Source organism: Zea mays, chromosome 7 (assembly GCF_902167145.1).
Source record: "Zea mays cultivar B73 chromosome 7, Zm-B73-REFERENCE-NAM-5.0, whole genome shotgun sequence".
In the NCBI taxonomy this organism is placed as follows: Eukaryota; Viridiplantae; Streptophyta; class Magnoliopsida; order Poales; family Poaceae; genus Zea; species Zea mays.
The window spans coordinates 126,600,065-126,613,761 of NC_050102.1; the positions used below are offsets into that span (position 1 = coordinate 126,600,065).

Sequence of the window (13,697 nt, forward strand, 5' to 3'; positions counted from 1 at the left end):
TACCGTACCTCACCAAGCAGGCTGGAGGTTCTCCAGCAGCAGCGAGCACAAGAACAAGAACCGTTACATTCTTGCTCTCAAGGGACAAATGCAGCTGCAGGCCGGAGCTGTCGATGTCAGCAGTAGCGAGTACATTATACTCCACAGGAACAACAATTTAGCAACAGCTGCACTCTACCACTCCTACACACTTGCCTTCTCTGACTTGTACTCCATGGAATGGGATTAAAAAGGAAAATGGTACCCTCTTTCCAGTCTGTGGACTTTTGGCTCAAACATGATCCACAGAAAAGAGAGAACCAAAACCTGGTGTTGTCGATGCCAGGCAAAATTTGGTCTAGTTGGTTTGTATACAGGCGATATACATAGTAGATTGGATTTTTGCTTTAGTTGTAGCATGTATTATGATGGATTAGTTGTTGATATAGCCATACAACTTTTTTTTGCCTCTACCTAAACCATACCAGGAACCACAAACGACGCGTAAGATCAGTTTAGTTTTCAGTTCTCAAGGTTTCAGTGTCAGTTTCAGTTAAGTATCAGTTTTCAGTTCAGTATCAGTTTCTGTTTTCAGTTAAGTATCAGTTTCAGTCTCAGCTCACCTTTCTCCTGGCGCCCCTTGAGCAGCTCGTCGTAGGTTCCTTCGGCGCGGCCATGGATAAATCACCAAGATCAATTCCTATCGGATCTGGACCTGCTAGGGGCGACAAACGCAAAGATGTCGCAGAAGTTGCAGATGGGATTAGGCGCACAGGCATCGTCGACACGAGCAACATTGATTATGGCACTAGTAGAATCCGTCCGCGCCATCGATTATGTAGGACACATGATCCGGTATGTTTTTACTGTAAATAACATAAAGTATTATGGCACTAGTATGTTTTTATGGCACTAGTATGTTTTTATGTAGGACAGATGTGATATTGAATGTCATTATTCATTTGGTTGTAGGCGCAGAGATATAATCGAGTTTGGGATGGTCTTTTAGACGCCATTAGACAGATGCAATTATCTGCCGATGAGTTGAGGAAGTTGACCCGCCGCAATCATGTGCCTGAGTATTATGATATGGTGCACAAGAATTGTTTGGTTAATGCCATGAGTGATGTTACTGAAATTGCAAAAGGTCTAGACTCTATGAGCAGGGATTTGGAGGAAGTTCTTATTGGTCCGCAACCTCTACTTGAGGATTACGAAGCCCTTGGAATGTACGATGATTTCAAAACTGATGTTCATTGTGATTGTACTGAGCAGTGTGGATCGGATGAGGACAACTCTTCTTTTGACTCGGATGAGATCCCTGATCGCCGTATGAAGGGCCCTATCTGAGCCATGTATTAATTTCATGTAGTATTGTATTGCAAATGTATTTTGTGAGACTTGTAGTTCATGTGGAATTTTTAGTTTAACTTGGTTTTGGCCATGATTGATTTGGCCAAAATGTATCTTCAACTTGCTACTCATGATGTATCTTCAACTATGTGTGCCCAGTTTAATGAATTCAGCTTATTCCAGCTTGAAAATGGATCTAAACATGAATTCAGGTGTCGTGAATATGTGAAGCTAACTCAAATCAGTACCATTTTCAGAACTTATATCAGGTGAAGGCATTTCCATATTTGTGGCTCACCAATTCACACAGGTGAAGGCAAATGCATAGGTGATTCAAACAAACAGGCAGTAATCAACAAATATGTACACTAGCAACTACAGGCATGGTCAAAACTCAAAACAGAAGATAAAATCTGCAAGCACTAGTAGGTATCACTACAAAACTGTTACAATCAAATATTAGATGATCTCACTTTAGCGGCAGTTTGGCAGCTGGGAGGGTATAACACCTAAAGCCACCACGGGCACAGTCAGCTGAAGCCACCACGGGCACAGCTGAAGCCAATTATTCGAGCAAAGGGAACAAATACTATGCTGGTAATATTAGAAACAAAAGGGGTTCTCCTTACTGCATAAACAGAGTGCATAAACAGAAGTATTTCCCCCACAGACTGCATAAACAGTTTATTCGAGCAAAGGGAAGAAATCCCAAGTATTTTTCTCCAGACTGCATAAACAGAAACAACAGTTCACCTGCAACTGTAAACAGCTACTTAAGAAATTGTTCACAACTTAAGAAATTGTTCACACAACTAGGCTACTCAGAAATTGTTCACACAACTGGGCTACTTAAGAAACTGCTTAAGGTACAGACACAACTGCCATAATTCTTACTTAAGGTACAGACACAAACACAAATTGTTCACACAACTTAAGAAATTGTTCACAGAATTCAAACTTAAGCAGCTACTCAGAAGTAGATCTTCTTCTTCGGAGTAAGTTTCTTGTTGACAGCTGTCCGAAGTCTTCTAGGTGGTGCCCATTCGGTTGTTGACAGCTGAATAGTAGAAGCCTCTTCTATTATTGGCAGCGAGGAAGAAGGGATGTTGTTTACAGGTTCCTGAACAGTTGAAGCCTCTTCTACTGCTGGCAGCTGAACAGTAGAAGCCACCATGCCAACAAGCTGCTGATTACTATCAGGTTCCTGCTGATTACTATCAGGTTCCTGCTGTGTAGGAAACCAATTTTTTGTTGTATTTTTCCTCGGCCTCCGTTTCCTGTGATGATATAAGTTAGATAAACAATAATAATGTTATGAAGAAAGTTGATGTTTACGTAATACCTTTTCTTTGTACCATTTAGGGGACACTTGTAGCTGCTCTTCCTATGCCCTAACTCCCCACAATTTGGACACTTAAATTTTCCTCTAATTAGTTTCTTTGTTTTCTCGGTGTCATTTGAAGGCTTCTTCTTGCTGCTACCACCCTCGAGACAAGACTTGATCCTATTTTTCCTTTGACGTCCGACACCTCTTTTACCAAGGGGTGCACCAACCTCTTTTGCAAAGTCCACCTTAGGCCAAAACAACTTGTTGTCAATTGGCTCCACCAATCTTGAGTATGCTTTCCTATACATCTCTACAGAGTAGTAATCATCAACAAACTCCTCCATCATAACATCTCTGAATTGTTGTGCAGTTATTAGACATAATGCATGGTGGCAAGGCTTCCCGGTATGTTGCCACTCTAGACATGAACATTCTCTTAGATATGCCTTCACCACATATCTAGAAACACAATCAGTGTTGTCTCTCACCTCGGCAACATAGTCATCACCTTTTATTACTTCCAAGTGTCCGAGCCCTCGAGTACGTGCATTGAGTTGGGCTATGATGGCTGGTAGTATCTTACCTTCTAACCTCCGTCCAATTCGCCTTCTCTTATGAAAAAGTTGCATGATCATCAACCTTATTTTGTCAGCAAGGTCGCAAACTGGAAGGTCCTTGTAGTCCTTAATCCAGTTGTTGAAGACCTCCGCAATGTTATTCGTCACATAGTCACATTTGATACTAGGGTTAAAAGCACTGCGGTACCACAATAAACTATGAAACTTATCCAACCAATCAGCGATGGTAGGGTTCTGTTTCACATTTGCAATGTACATATCATAAACTTCTTTCCTGTACGCCCTTGCAGCAGGGTACATATATTCTGAACCAGGAAATTGTTTGACAAAATTGTTCATTAGATGCCTGAAACACTCCCTTTTCTCTGCATTGGGAAAAACATCCCTCATTGCGTTGGTCAAACCTTTGCAAGCATCAGAACAAATTGCTAGTATAGGAAGATCTCCAATGGTCTTCCGTAACTGCTGCATGAACCATTTCCAATTGTCCTCCGTTTCAGACTCGAAGAATCCAAAAGCAACGGGGAACATCCAATTGTGCCCGTCAACTGCTGTAGCAGATGGTAGGTGACCATTCCATCGACCATTCAAAGCCGTAGAATCCACACTCAAGTAAGGTCTGCAACCCTGTAAGAAGCCTGTGATACATGGTCCAAGAGCACAAAAGAAGCGCGTGAAGTAGAATCGACCATCTTCTACTCGAACATCAATTTCAATGACACTATCAGGTGACTTCTGCAATACTGCCTCCTTCCAACTGTACAAAAGTTGAAAGCTCTCTTCCCAGGTCCCATACAAGACTTTCAAGGCTTTTTCTTTTCCATACCAAACTGTGTCATACGCAATTGTGCACTTGTAGGTATCTTGAAGTGTAGTTTGTAATTCCTTGGCACCAATATGTGGTTTCTTAACAATAATAGGAAGAGCTTTTGAAGCAACCCAAGCACTTGTTGGTGTGCTAGTCCTCCGTCGTCCACTAGAAGTACAAGTGTGATGATCATTCAACACTGTTACCTACAAAAATAGCAACAACAATAACACTATCATTATATTACTTCGAAGGCCACAACAATATAAATAAGATAAGTTCTTGACATAAACAAAGAACATACAATTATGGTCGGCGAACCATCCCTCTCAATTCTTGCATTTATGCTCCAAGGACAGCCGCCTCCACGACAATAGCCTCTATATTTCTTCTTTGTACTTGCCTCAATACCTAACTCGAACTCTTTGTCTATGGCATACTGTCTCATTGCCAGCCTAAATTCAGTCATAGATGCATACAAGCTGCCAACCTCCATCACTGGATTATTAGAGTCATAGACAACTCTGGTCTCTTGCTGCAAAAAATCAACACAAGGCAAAGCTGCGGAACCATCGCCACCAAGTTGATCTAGATTATTTCCATCACCTATACGATTGCAAGCATCCTCTCTCTCTTTATTTTCTCGTTCATCCTCGGCAGCTAATCCAAGTTTGTGGTACATAACACTCTCATTGGGTACATGCTGAGGTCCCTCCTCTTGCCATCGCAAATCTGGTAAAATTCCCTCAAAACCATCCGCTACCGAATTACCTTGCTCTACATCAGGCAAGGCTGGTGGCTCAATAAGCAAGTGCTCAACATCTTCAATGCTGACAAACCAATTTACATCTGTCGCATTGTGCTCAACATCTCCATTCCTGTCGGGACTCTCCATTCCAGTACCTGCCTGAGAGTGATAGATTAAACGGAGCTCGATCTACATGTTTTTTGAAAAAAAAAATGTTTGTAACTATCTGCATCAAGAGGAAAAAAATTGCACCGATATAGTCATGTGAATAAGTTTGATTGTTATGCATATTCACAACATATGTTTTTACATTTTTGCTTGGATACGCAATTTGATTCTTGGGCTCAACCTGAACCTTCGAACCCATTCACAACATATGTTTTTACATTCTCATCCTAAAACTCATTCATTTTAAAAACCACAGTACCAGCAGTTGCAACAGTTTCAGATAAAAACAGCAGCAACACCACTCTGATCCTGAGTTGCTTTATTCCAAGAGTAAACTTCACAACGGGTAGTATATCCACTTTAATGAATCAGACAAAAATCATGAGCACGAACTGCAATTGGGATTTGGGGAGCACATAAATAGGGTACAGTAACCGCCCCTTGCAATTGGGATGTTATCAACTAATAGCATCAGCAGACGGCACAGACTGGAATCCCTGGCTCTGAATCCCTGCTCGAATCGAAAGCAAAAAGCGATAAGAGGGCCGAACCTGCGCGAATGTCTGTGCCAGCACCTGCGCGAAGCTGTACCCGAAGAATGTCGCGGTGGTAGTCTGCCGCCGCCGCTACTGCACGGGCGCCTGCTCGGCAGCGGTGGGGAGCGCTCAGCGGTGGCGAGCGCTCGTCAGGGCGCCTGCACGGGCGCGCTCGGGGGAGAGGAGCGCTGGGGTAGAGGATCCGTTGAAACAAACGGATTGCCGTAACACTTGGGGTTAATCTCACTCAGATACTACAATTCCGAATTTCAGAGGGTTATAATACTAAAATTTCAATTGCGTGGTTCGGGATACCGATTTTCTGAAGCCCAGTGTTGGGGATATCACGGTTCCAAAAAGCTCGTCGTCGAGGGAGGGGCGTGAGAGATGATTCGGGCGTCCATGGTCGTTAGATGTGAATGAGTGAGTGAGTGAGAAAAAAAGAGGGTAAAGAGATCTAGATGGTTCAATGTGATGGAGGAGGATTCTTGTGTGTACAAAACGGGGTGTACGAAGAAAACATATCTCAACAGGAGTCATTTGCTGGATGGATCTACATTAATTTGAACTGGTGCTTTATATAGTGTTATAGATTAAGCTAGAAAATATGATGGTTTTATGTGTTTACTATTGTTTAGAGTGCCAAGTAAACAAAATAGTGATGTGACATTGGAATTAATGGAGAGAGAGAAGAGAATCACCTTTTTAGATTAAAAACTATCTCTACATATGAATCAAGACATAAAAAGATACATAGATAGATAATAAAGAAAAAAATATATGCATTTGGACAAAGATTATTTTAAAAAATTACCCAGCGAAATTATATTTTTTAATGTGCAGTACCTGTACAATTTAATAAACATAGAAACTGCATTAGTTTCTAGTATCAGGATATTGCTGTCTAGCATTCGTACTGCATTTATCAGTCAACCAGAAACGGAGAACATGACGAGTAACAACTAATCAACTATGCGCATTTGATCGGCCCGCCTACTCGGGAGGCACATATGATTATTCAGGTTGAAGCCCATACGCAGATTGAGGGGTTGAGCATGTAACTGACAGCCCAGTTCAAGATCCGGCCCAGTTAAGGGGCACAACGTGCGTGTAACGGTGTAAGCGACCTTTACGGTTCGTTTTTTATGGGCCTAATCCCGCGCATGTACGGGTAACTCTGGACTCAGGCTGTGCTGCCTCAGTTTTTATTTACATTTACCATCGCCTTTATTACTACTATCCAGCAGCCACCGCAACGGTGGAGAGCGAGGCATCAATAAAAACGTCGGCGGATTCACCACGGCGGGCGATCTTCACATGGGAACGCCGCGCCGGTGCTGGAGACGAGGTAGCATTGTGCAGAGAGCCTCCTAGCCATCTCGCAGGTCAACACAGAGAGCGGTACAGTGTCCCCGTGGATTTGAGCGTTGGATCCAATGTGTGTTTCCCAGTTCCATCAGTCTCAGAACTGATATTACTCTACACCACTACTGCTCCCCCCCCCCCCCCCCCCCCCCGCTGTTCTCCGTTTTCAGGACTCATGAAAGCGTGGATTACACGCGTTACATATACATTGTCGGCAATCAAAGAGAATATTACACTCAAGAGTCCTAACTGTAGGAGGTGAAGGCGTGAAGCCCAAAAGACTAAACTCGTGAGATCTGTTTAGATTTTTGGGTTGTTTCTACCTTCTGAAAGCTAAAAGGCCAACTAAAAAGAGCTTTTTTAAAAGCAGCTAATTTTGCATAATACACTTTTAAAAACGTCTTAGACAACTTTCTCTTTTTCGAAACGACGAAACAAAGTTTTTTTTATAGTTGTTTGAAAAGAGATAAACATAAGAGGTACAGTTTGCGAGTTATTTAATATCATAATACCATCATCGTTCGCCTTCGCCAGTTTGGTACTCCGAACCCATGTAACACCAAATTAGTACTTCCAACACGCGAACGCCGTTATTATGGCATGACCACGGCTCTGATTGCTTTCGAGGTGTCTGTTTTCCAAACCTACCCCCCGTCGTCTCCTGCCCAGTGCAAGCCTGTCTCTCTTTCTCCTCGCACAACCTTTCTTTCTCCATTCTCCATCACCTTCGTACGCGCAGTACCTTTCGCCATCAATGGTCGATCCATCCCTTACCCGTTGGCTGTAGCTTCCCGCACATGTTTTGTTTATCCATTCTCTCGCATTTGCTGTTGGCTGCTCGATCAGTGGCTCCAGTCCTCCACGCTCTTGCCTCTCGGTGCCGGCGGCGGACAGCAGCCGACCAGCGAGCTTGCGGAGCTAGCGCGCGATGGCGGCGAGCTAGCGACGCGACTCCACCTCTATGGCACGCCCTCGCCAAGACGCTATCAGAGAAGACGATGTGGACGCTGGCCATGGACGCCTGGTGGGATAACCTTATTTAATTATCATATTAGTACTAACTAACTAATTATAAAAAAAGAGTGATGATGAATCAACTTATTCTATTTCATAAACTAAATAAAAAAGTAAATAGCGAGAAGATTATTCTATTCCATAAACTAAACAAATAAACTAAAAAATAAGTAGCGAGAAGATTATTCTATTACATAAACTAAACAAATAAATAAAAAAAGTAATTAGTGAGAAGATTATTCTATTCCGTGAACTAAAAAAAAGTAGTGAGAAGATAGTGGATTAGCTTATTCTCAAACCAAATGCCATATAAATTTAACTGATGAATCTCAGGGTTCTGATTCTGAACTGAAGAGCTCAAGAGACATTTGACTTGTTTGTTTCAGATTTTTTCAGCTGCTAACCACCAGAAGCTATCGCAGGCTGACAAACACCTAACTTTTCAGCCTGTTTATATAATAATCGCTTTAGTCAAAATCGTTCAAAATTAAACGTAAATATAGAATCGGCGAAGTCGTTACGATATAGAAAATCATCACTTTTACATTCTAAATATTATAGACTCTTTTATCTTCCTCCGCACGTAATCTCCACGATATTCAGACACCAAAAATAAATTCTTATAAAAGCTAACCAGAAAAAGTTGAACCAAGCAAAACCCGACATTGCGTGATTGTGTCATTCATGAGCAAATTACGCCGTCCGCAGGCAGCAGCAATGCGCACCAGGCGACACGAAGATCAATTGCAGTTGCAGAGCCTCCGAGTCCGTGCCAACTCTGCAGAAACGACACGGGCACCACTGATGGAATTTGAGCCAAAGCGCGCTCTGCATCCGGATAATCAGAAAGAGAGTCCCTGATTAATGGAGCCATGTTGTGCTCGTGGATGGCCTGGCCCTCCGACAGGACGAACCTCTCGATCGTCGTCATCGGAGCACCAACGATCATGGACCTGGACCAAACACCGAACCCTGGGCACCGCGCACGCCACTAGGACGAGTCAAAACCGTTGCGCGTGGGAATCCTCCATCGGCTGCACCAGCGGAGCCCACAGACCACAGTCACCGAGCGCCAAGAAGAACGCTCTGCCCGGCCCGCCGTGGCGAGTCCATCCAACGGCCCCGAGAAGCTGAACTGACCGGCCACCGCCCAGGGTCAGCTCGGTCATTCCGCCGCCGCTGTCGTGGTCGTGGTTCCGCGCCAACTCAACTCCACGGCCGCGGCGCTAGCATCCACTCACCATCGTCACTCGCCGCCGCTGGCACCACCCTCCACGCCCCGTCCGCACTTTTTAAAACTACGACCCAGCTGCCGAATCAACCGCCTCCCCCGGCGAGCGCCTCCTTCCTCTCTCCCATGGGCCCCCGCGCCCGAGCCGGGACCGCTTCGCCCACCGGCCGGTGCGCGCGCCATAGATAGATTCCACAAGCTTCGCGACCAGATCCGATGCTGGAGGCCACCGCCGCCGCCTCCTCCCCCCGCGCCGCGGCCGCGGCAGTCGCCGCCGGGGCGGCCGCCGCCGCGGTCGTTTCCTCCCCGCGGCGGGGTGGAGGCTCCGCGCACAACCACCGGCGGTGGGCCCCGGCCCCGTTCAGGGCTTGCCTGCTCGCGCTCTGGTTGCTGGGCTTCGCGCTCGTCTTCCTGTGGCAGAGCACCTCCGTGGGCCGCGTGCGGCTCTACACGCGCCCGCCGATGCCGAAGCGCGCCGTGGCGTCGTTGGGGCACTGGGCGGCCTCCCCGCCCGTCTACGATCTGAGGGAGTTCGGGGCGGTCGGGGACGGGCGGACGGTTAACACGGCCGCGTTCGAGTCTGCCATCGCGGCGATCGCCGAGAGGGGCGGGGGCAGGCTCACCGTGCCAGCCGGGCGGTGGCTCACCGCGCCGTTCAACCTCACCAGCCACATGACTCTCTTCCTCGCTGCTGGCGCTGAGATCCTAGGGATTCAGGTGAGACATTAGCTGCTATTTGCATCAGCTTTGTTTGGCTAAAGACGCTGCTCTCGGGTCTTTAGTCAATCTGGATTCGTTTGTGCAAGTATCTACTCTGGGCAAGTGAGAAGCTGAAAAAATTCCTGCTATTGTAGTATTCAATCATATTAAGTCATGAACATTCATAAGTTTTGCATGAAACGATGAGTTCATCATCAATCCAGGGAGTAATGCAAATACTAGGCAGTTTAATAATATGTATCAATAATTACCAGTATTGCTGAGCAGGACAGGCAAATGCCCTTTACACAAATAGTTTTTTTTTAAAATTGTATCAGAAATTCCTGCTAAGTTTATCACAAAAAAAACTGTCTAGGAGTACCATTTTCAACTACACTGCAAGATTTGTGGAAGAATGAAATTTGATTGAGCAAGGACTTACTTGAACACTGAAGTCATCAGCATGTCAAAGTTAGTTTGATAGGTTCCAAGGATCGTAGTAGTTAGTCCCAACATAATGTTTTGTTGTTTTAGGTCAGTTCAGAATTGGTTTCAAATAAATTTGGTCACTGCCTTATGCAATAGTCTGGTTCAAGTTAAGCTGTTTTCATGTTTTATGTACCAACAAGTTGTTTTGTACACTTCATTTCATTTGTTTTTGCTTTATTTGTCATGGACCAAATGAAGAAGAAAAAATCCGCATGTACATGACGTCATTCAATTAATAAAATAAGTATAGAGTCGACCTATTTACTTACAAGTGGTGATTGGCCTGGCCAGTAAACTATATACTTTTTTTTTTGTTTTTCTTACTGTATTTGGTTACCTTTTACTCCAACAGAGAAAGAGAAATTACACCGATTCTTCTTTTTTGTTTTTATAAATTTCTCTCAACCTTAGGCAATGCACTTCAAGAGTTTCTTACATGTTATTTTACTGGTACCTTTTTCAGTTCGGTGTACTTATTTACAATTGAGTTAACATTGGCGACTTCTTTATGTTACTTATATTCAAGGATGAAAGATATTGGCCCTTGATGTCTCCATTACCATCATACGGCTATGGAAGAGAGCACAAGGGACCTCGATATGGGAGCCTTATACACGGCCAAGACCTGAAGCATGTGACTATAACAGGTAGTTTGTGTCTTTTTGTTCTTATTCATATGGAATATGCCAAATTGATTCCATCTTGTATACATTTTGGACCGTACAAAGGCATAGGAAGCGCTGAAAGCTTTTGAAATTAAATTTGATACTTATTTCATGGGATCACTTAATCTCTAGTTGTACTCGAATTAAGTGGATTAATTTGACCTTGAGCAATACATTCATGGTAGTGTGGATTTATTCCACTGAGGATATGCTAAATATAACTAAAATATCATCATTTGTAGGTAACGAATGTTGGCGTTATTGCTTGTTTATCTTCTGCAGTCTCATTTTCATGAAATTGTAATAATATTTCAGTGGGCTCCTCTGCAAAATAGGTCATAATGGTACTATAAATGGACAAGGTCAAAGTTGGTGGGTAAAATTTCGGAGAAAGCTCCTTAATCACACAAGGGGTCCTCTGGTGCAGCTCATGCGGTCAAGTAACATTATCATTTCTAATATCACTCTTCGTGATTCTCCCTTCTGGACTCTTCACACGTACGACTGCAAGAATGTTACTATCTCAGAAACCACCATCTTGGCTCCAATTGCTGGAGCTCCAAATACTGATGGGATAGATCCAGGTTACTCCTAATGCTTGCAAAGTTTTCTGATTATTGAACTTTATTCATTTCACTTATAGCTGCATCCTGTAGATTGTATTGCAATCTAGACTCCACTAAAAATTTCAGCAACAATAGGGGCCCAAGAAACCTGCACTGCATGTCCATGTTCTCTTGAAGCCTCTTTTTTTTAAAAGTTTATGCTTCATTAATCAATCTGTTTGTTATTCTTGATGTATATGCAGATTCTTGTGAAAATGTGGTGATAAAAAACTGCTACATTTCTGTTGGTGATGATGGGATAGCCATAAAGAGTGGTTGGGACCAATATGGAATTGCTTATGGCCGTCCATCAGCTAATATTACTATCCAGAATGTCGTAATCCGCTCTATGGTCAGGTAAGATATTAGGTCGCTTGCTTATTCTGTATCACTTTAATACTGTATAACATATGTATGCATGACGTGTTTTGAAATACCATTGGATAGTGAATGACGCTTCTTGTCATGAAGATAATATTTAAGAGGTGTTGCGAGTTTGTTAGATATTTTGTTTGTATACTTCAGATACATACCACTTGCTGGTTATTTGTTCTATGTTACAGATATACCATACGTACTAGGATCATTTATTTGTCTAGACTTGAACTAGCCACATAAGACATTTGTCATTGTTGGTTTATCTTTCATGATCTGGAAATCAATCAACACCACTATTCAAACCTTAATAAACCAATGTGACTGTATGTTTGATCTTTTTTGTGTTCTGTGGGCAGTGCTGGAGTATCGATTGGAAGCGAGATGTCTGGTGGTGTCTCGGATGTTTTGGTAGAGAATGTTCATGTCTGGGATTCACGGCGAGGCGTGAGGATAAAGACTGCACCTGGAAGAGGGGCCTATGTAACCAATGTCATTTACCAGAACATAACCTTTGAAAACGTACGTGTCGGTATAGTGATAAAGACAGACTACAACGAGCACCCAGACGAAGGCTTCGACCCAAAGGCCGTCCCCACCATCGGGAATATCTCTTACACCTCAATCCATGGGCATCGTGTGCGAGTACCGGTCAGGATACAGGGAAGCGCGCAGATCCCTGTGAAGAATGTTACCTTCCATGACATGTCAATCGGTATAGTAGACAAGAAGCACCATGTTTTCCAGTGCTCCTTCGTCCAGGGGCAGGTCATTGGCTACGTTTTCCCTGTGCCTTGCAAGAACCTGGACCTGTACGACGAGCGGCGTGGGCTGGTTAAACAATCAACGTTACAGAATATCTCTGATATCGACTACAGTTTCTGACAATGGCATTTGATACCACTGTACTATTGCTGTAGGTGTATTCAGTATTCACAGCCGTCACAGTCCTTTCCACACATTTAGAAGCAAAATTTTGGGTAGCTTTTACACTCTTCACCTCACAGTCAGGCATGTATCTAAGGAAGATCGACTTGACCATACTGTCTCGTAGAGGGACGCCAGGAATGTTGCCTTTTCACTTTTTTGATCACTGTATGATTACACTTACTTGGTTACACAGTCGACAGTACACTTTTGATAGTGCTTACTGTTCATGGCAGACTACATTTACCTTGCCCTTTTTAAAACAGATGTGGATGTATATGTATTTGGTAGTTTGAACCTGGAATGGTTGGTTCTTCTTCCAAGTTGTCTTCATATGAAGCTGGGTTTGTCGAGACAACTTCAAAAGAAGTGGGTATTCATGATGTGAAGTGATTTAGCAGAAACAAACAGAGATATTTTAATTTGGCCAAGACAGTCTTTTACACGCGCAAAGTTTCCACGCATTCGTGCGATGGCAGGAGATGGGTGCGGCTAATACCATATGCTTTTATTTGAATTTTCTAAAATTGAAGCTCAGACTTGCAGTTTGAAGTTTCAAACTGTGTTTTTTTGCTGCATAGCTAAGGGACAATAAATGTGACCTAAAGCAGAAATTTTAGGTAGTTTGGAAACCCAAATTTTCTTGTGATCCCCTCATTTCCTAGGGTGAGTAATCTCTAGGTGTTAGTTTGGGAGCTCTATTTTTCTAAGTAATTTCTATTTTCCCAAGAAAAATGAACTAATTTCTCTTGAAAAATTAAAATCTTTTAGGTAAATGATGTTTCTAAACTAGCCCTACGAGTAATATTTGAATAAGATATTTAGGGCTT

At 43.4% G+C, this 13,697-nt stretch overlaps 1 protein-coding gene across 1 annotated transcript; it reads left to right on the plus strand.

Moving 5' to 3' along the window:
• The first annotated feature begins 8,919 nt into the window (after positions 1 to 8,919).
• LOC103632812 (probable polygalacturonase) lies at positions 8,920 to 13,184 on the plus strand. The gene is made up of 5 exons (XM_008654546.4): positions 8,920 to 9,824; positions 10,822 to 10,942; positions 11,296 to 11,544; positions 11,769 to 11,922; positions 12,300 to 13,184. The coding sequence occupies exons 1-5, from the start codon at positions 9,324 to 9,326 to the stop codon at positions 12,823 to 12,825; spliced, it is 1,551 nt and encodes a 516-aa protein (XP_008652768.1). The 5' UTR covers positions 8,920 to 9,323; the 3' UTR covers positions 12,826 to 13,184.
• The last annotated feature ends 513 nt before the right edge of the window (positions 13,185 to 13,697 follow it).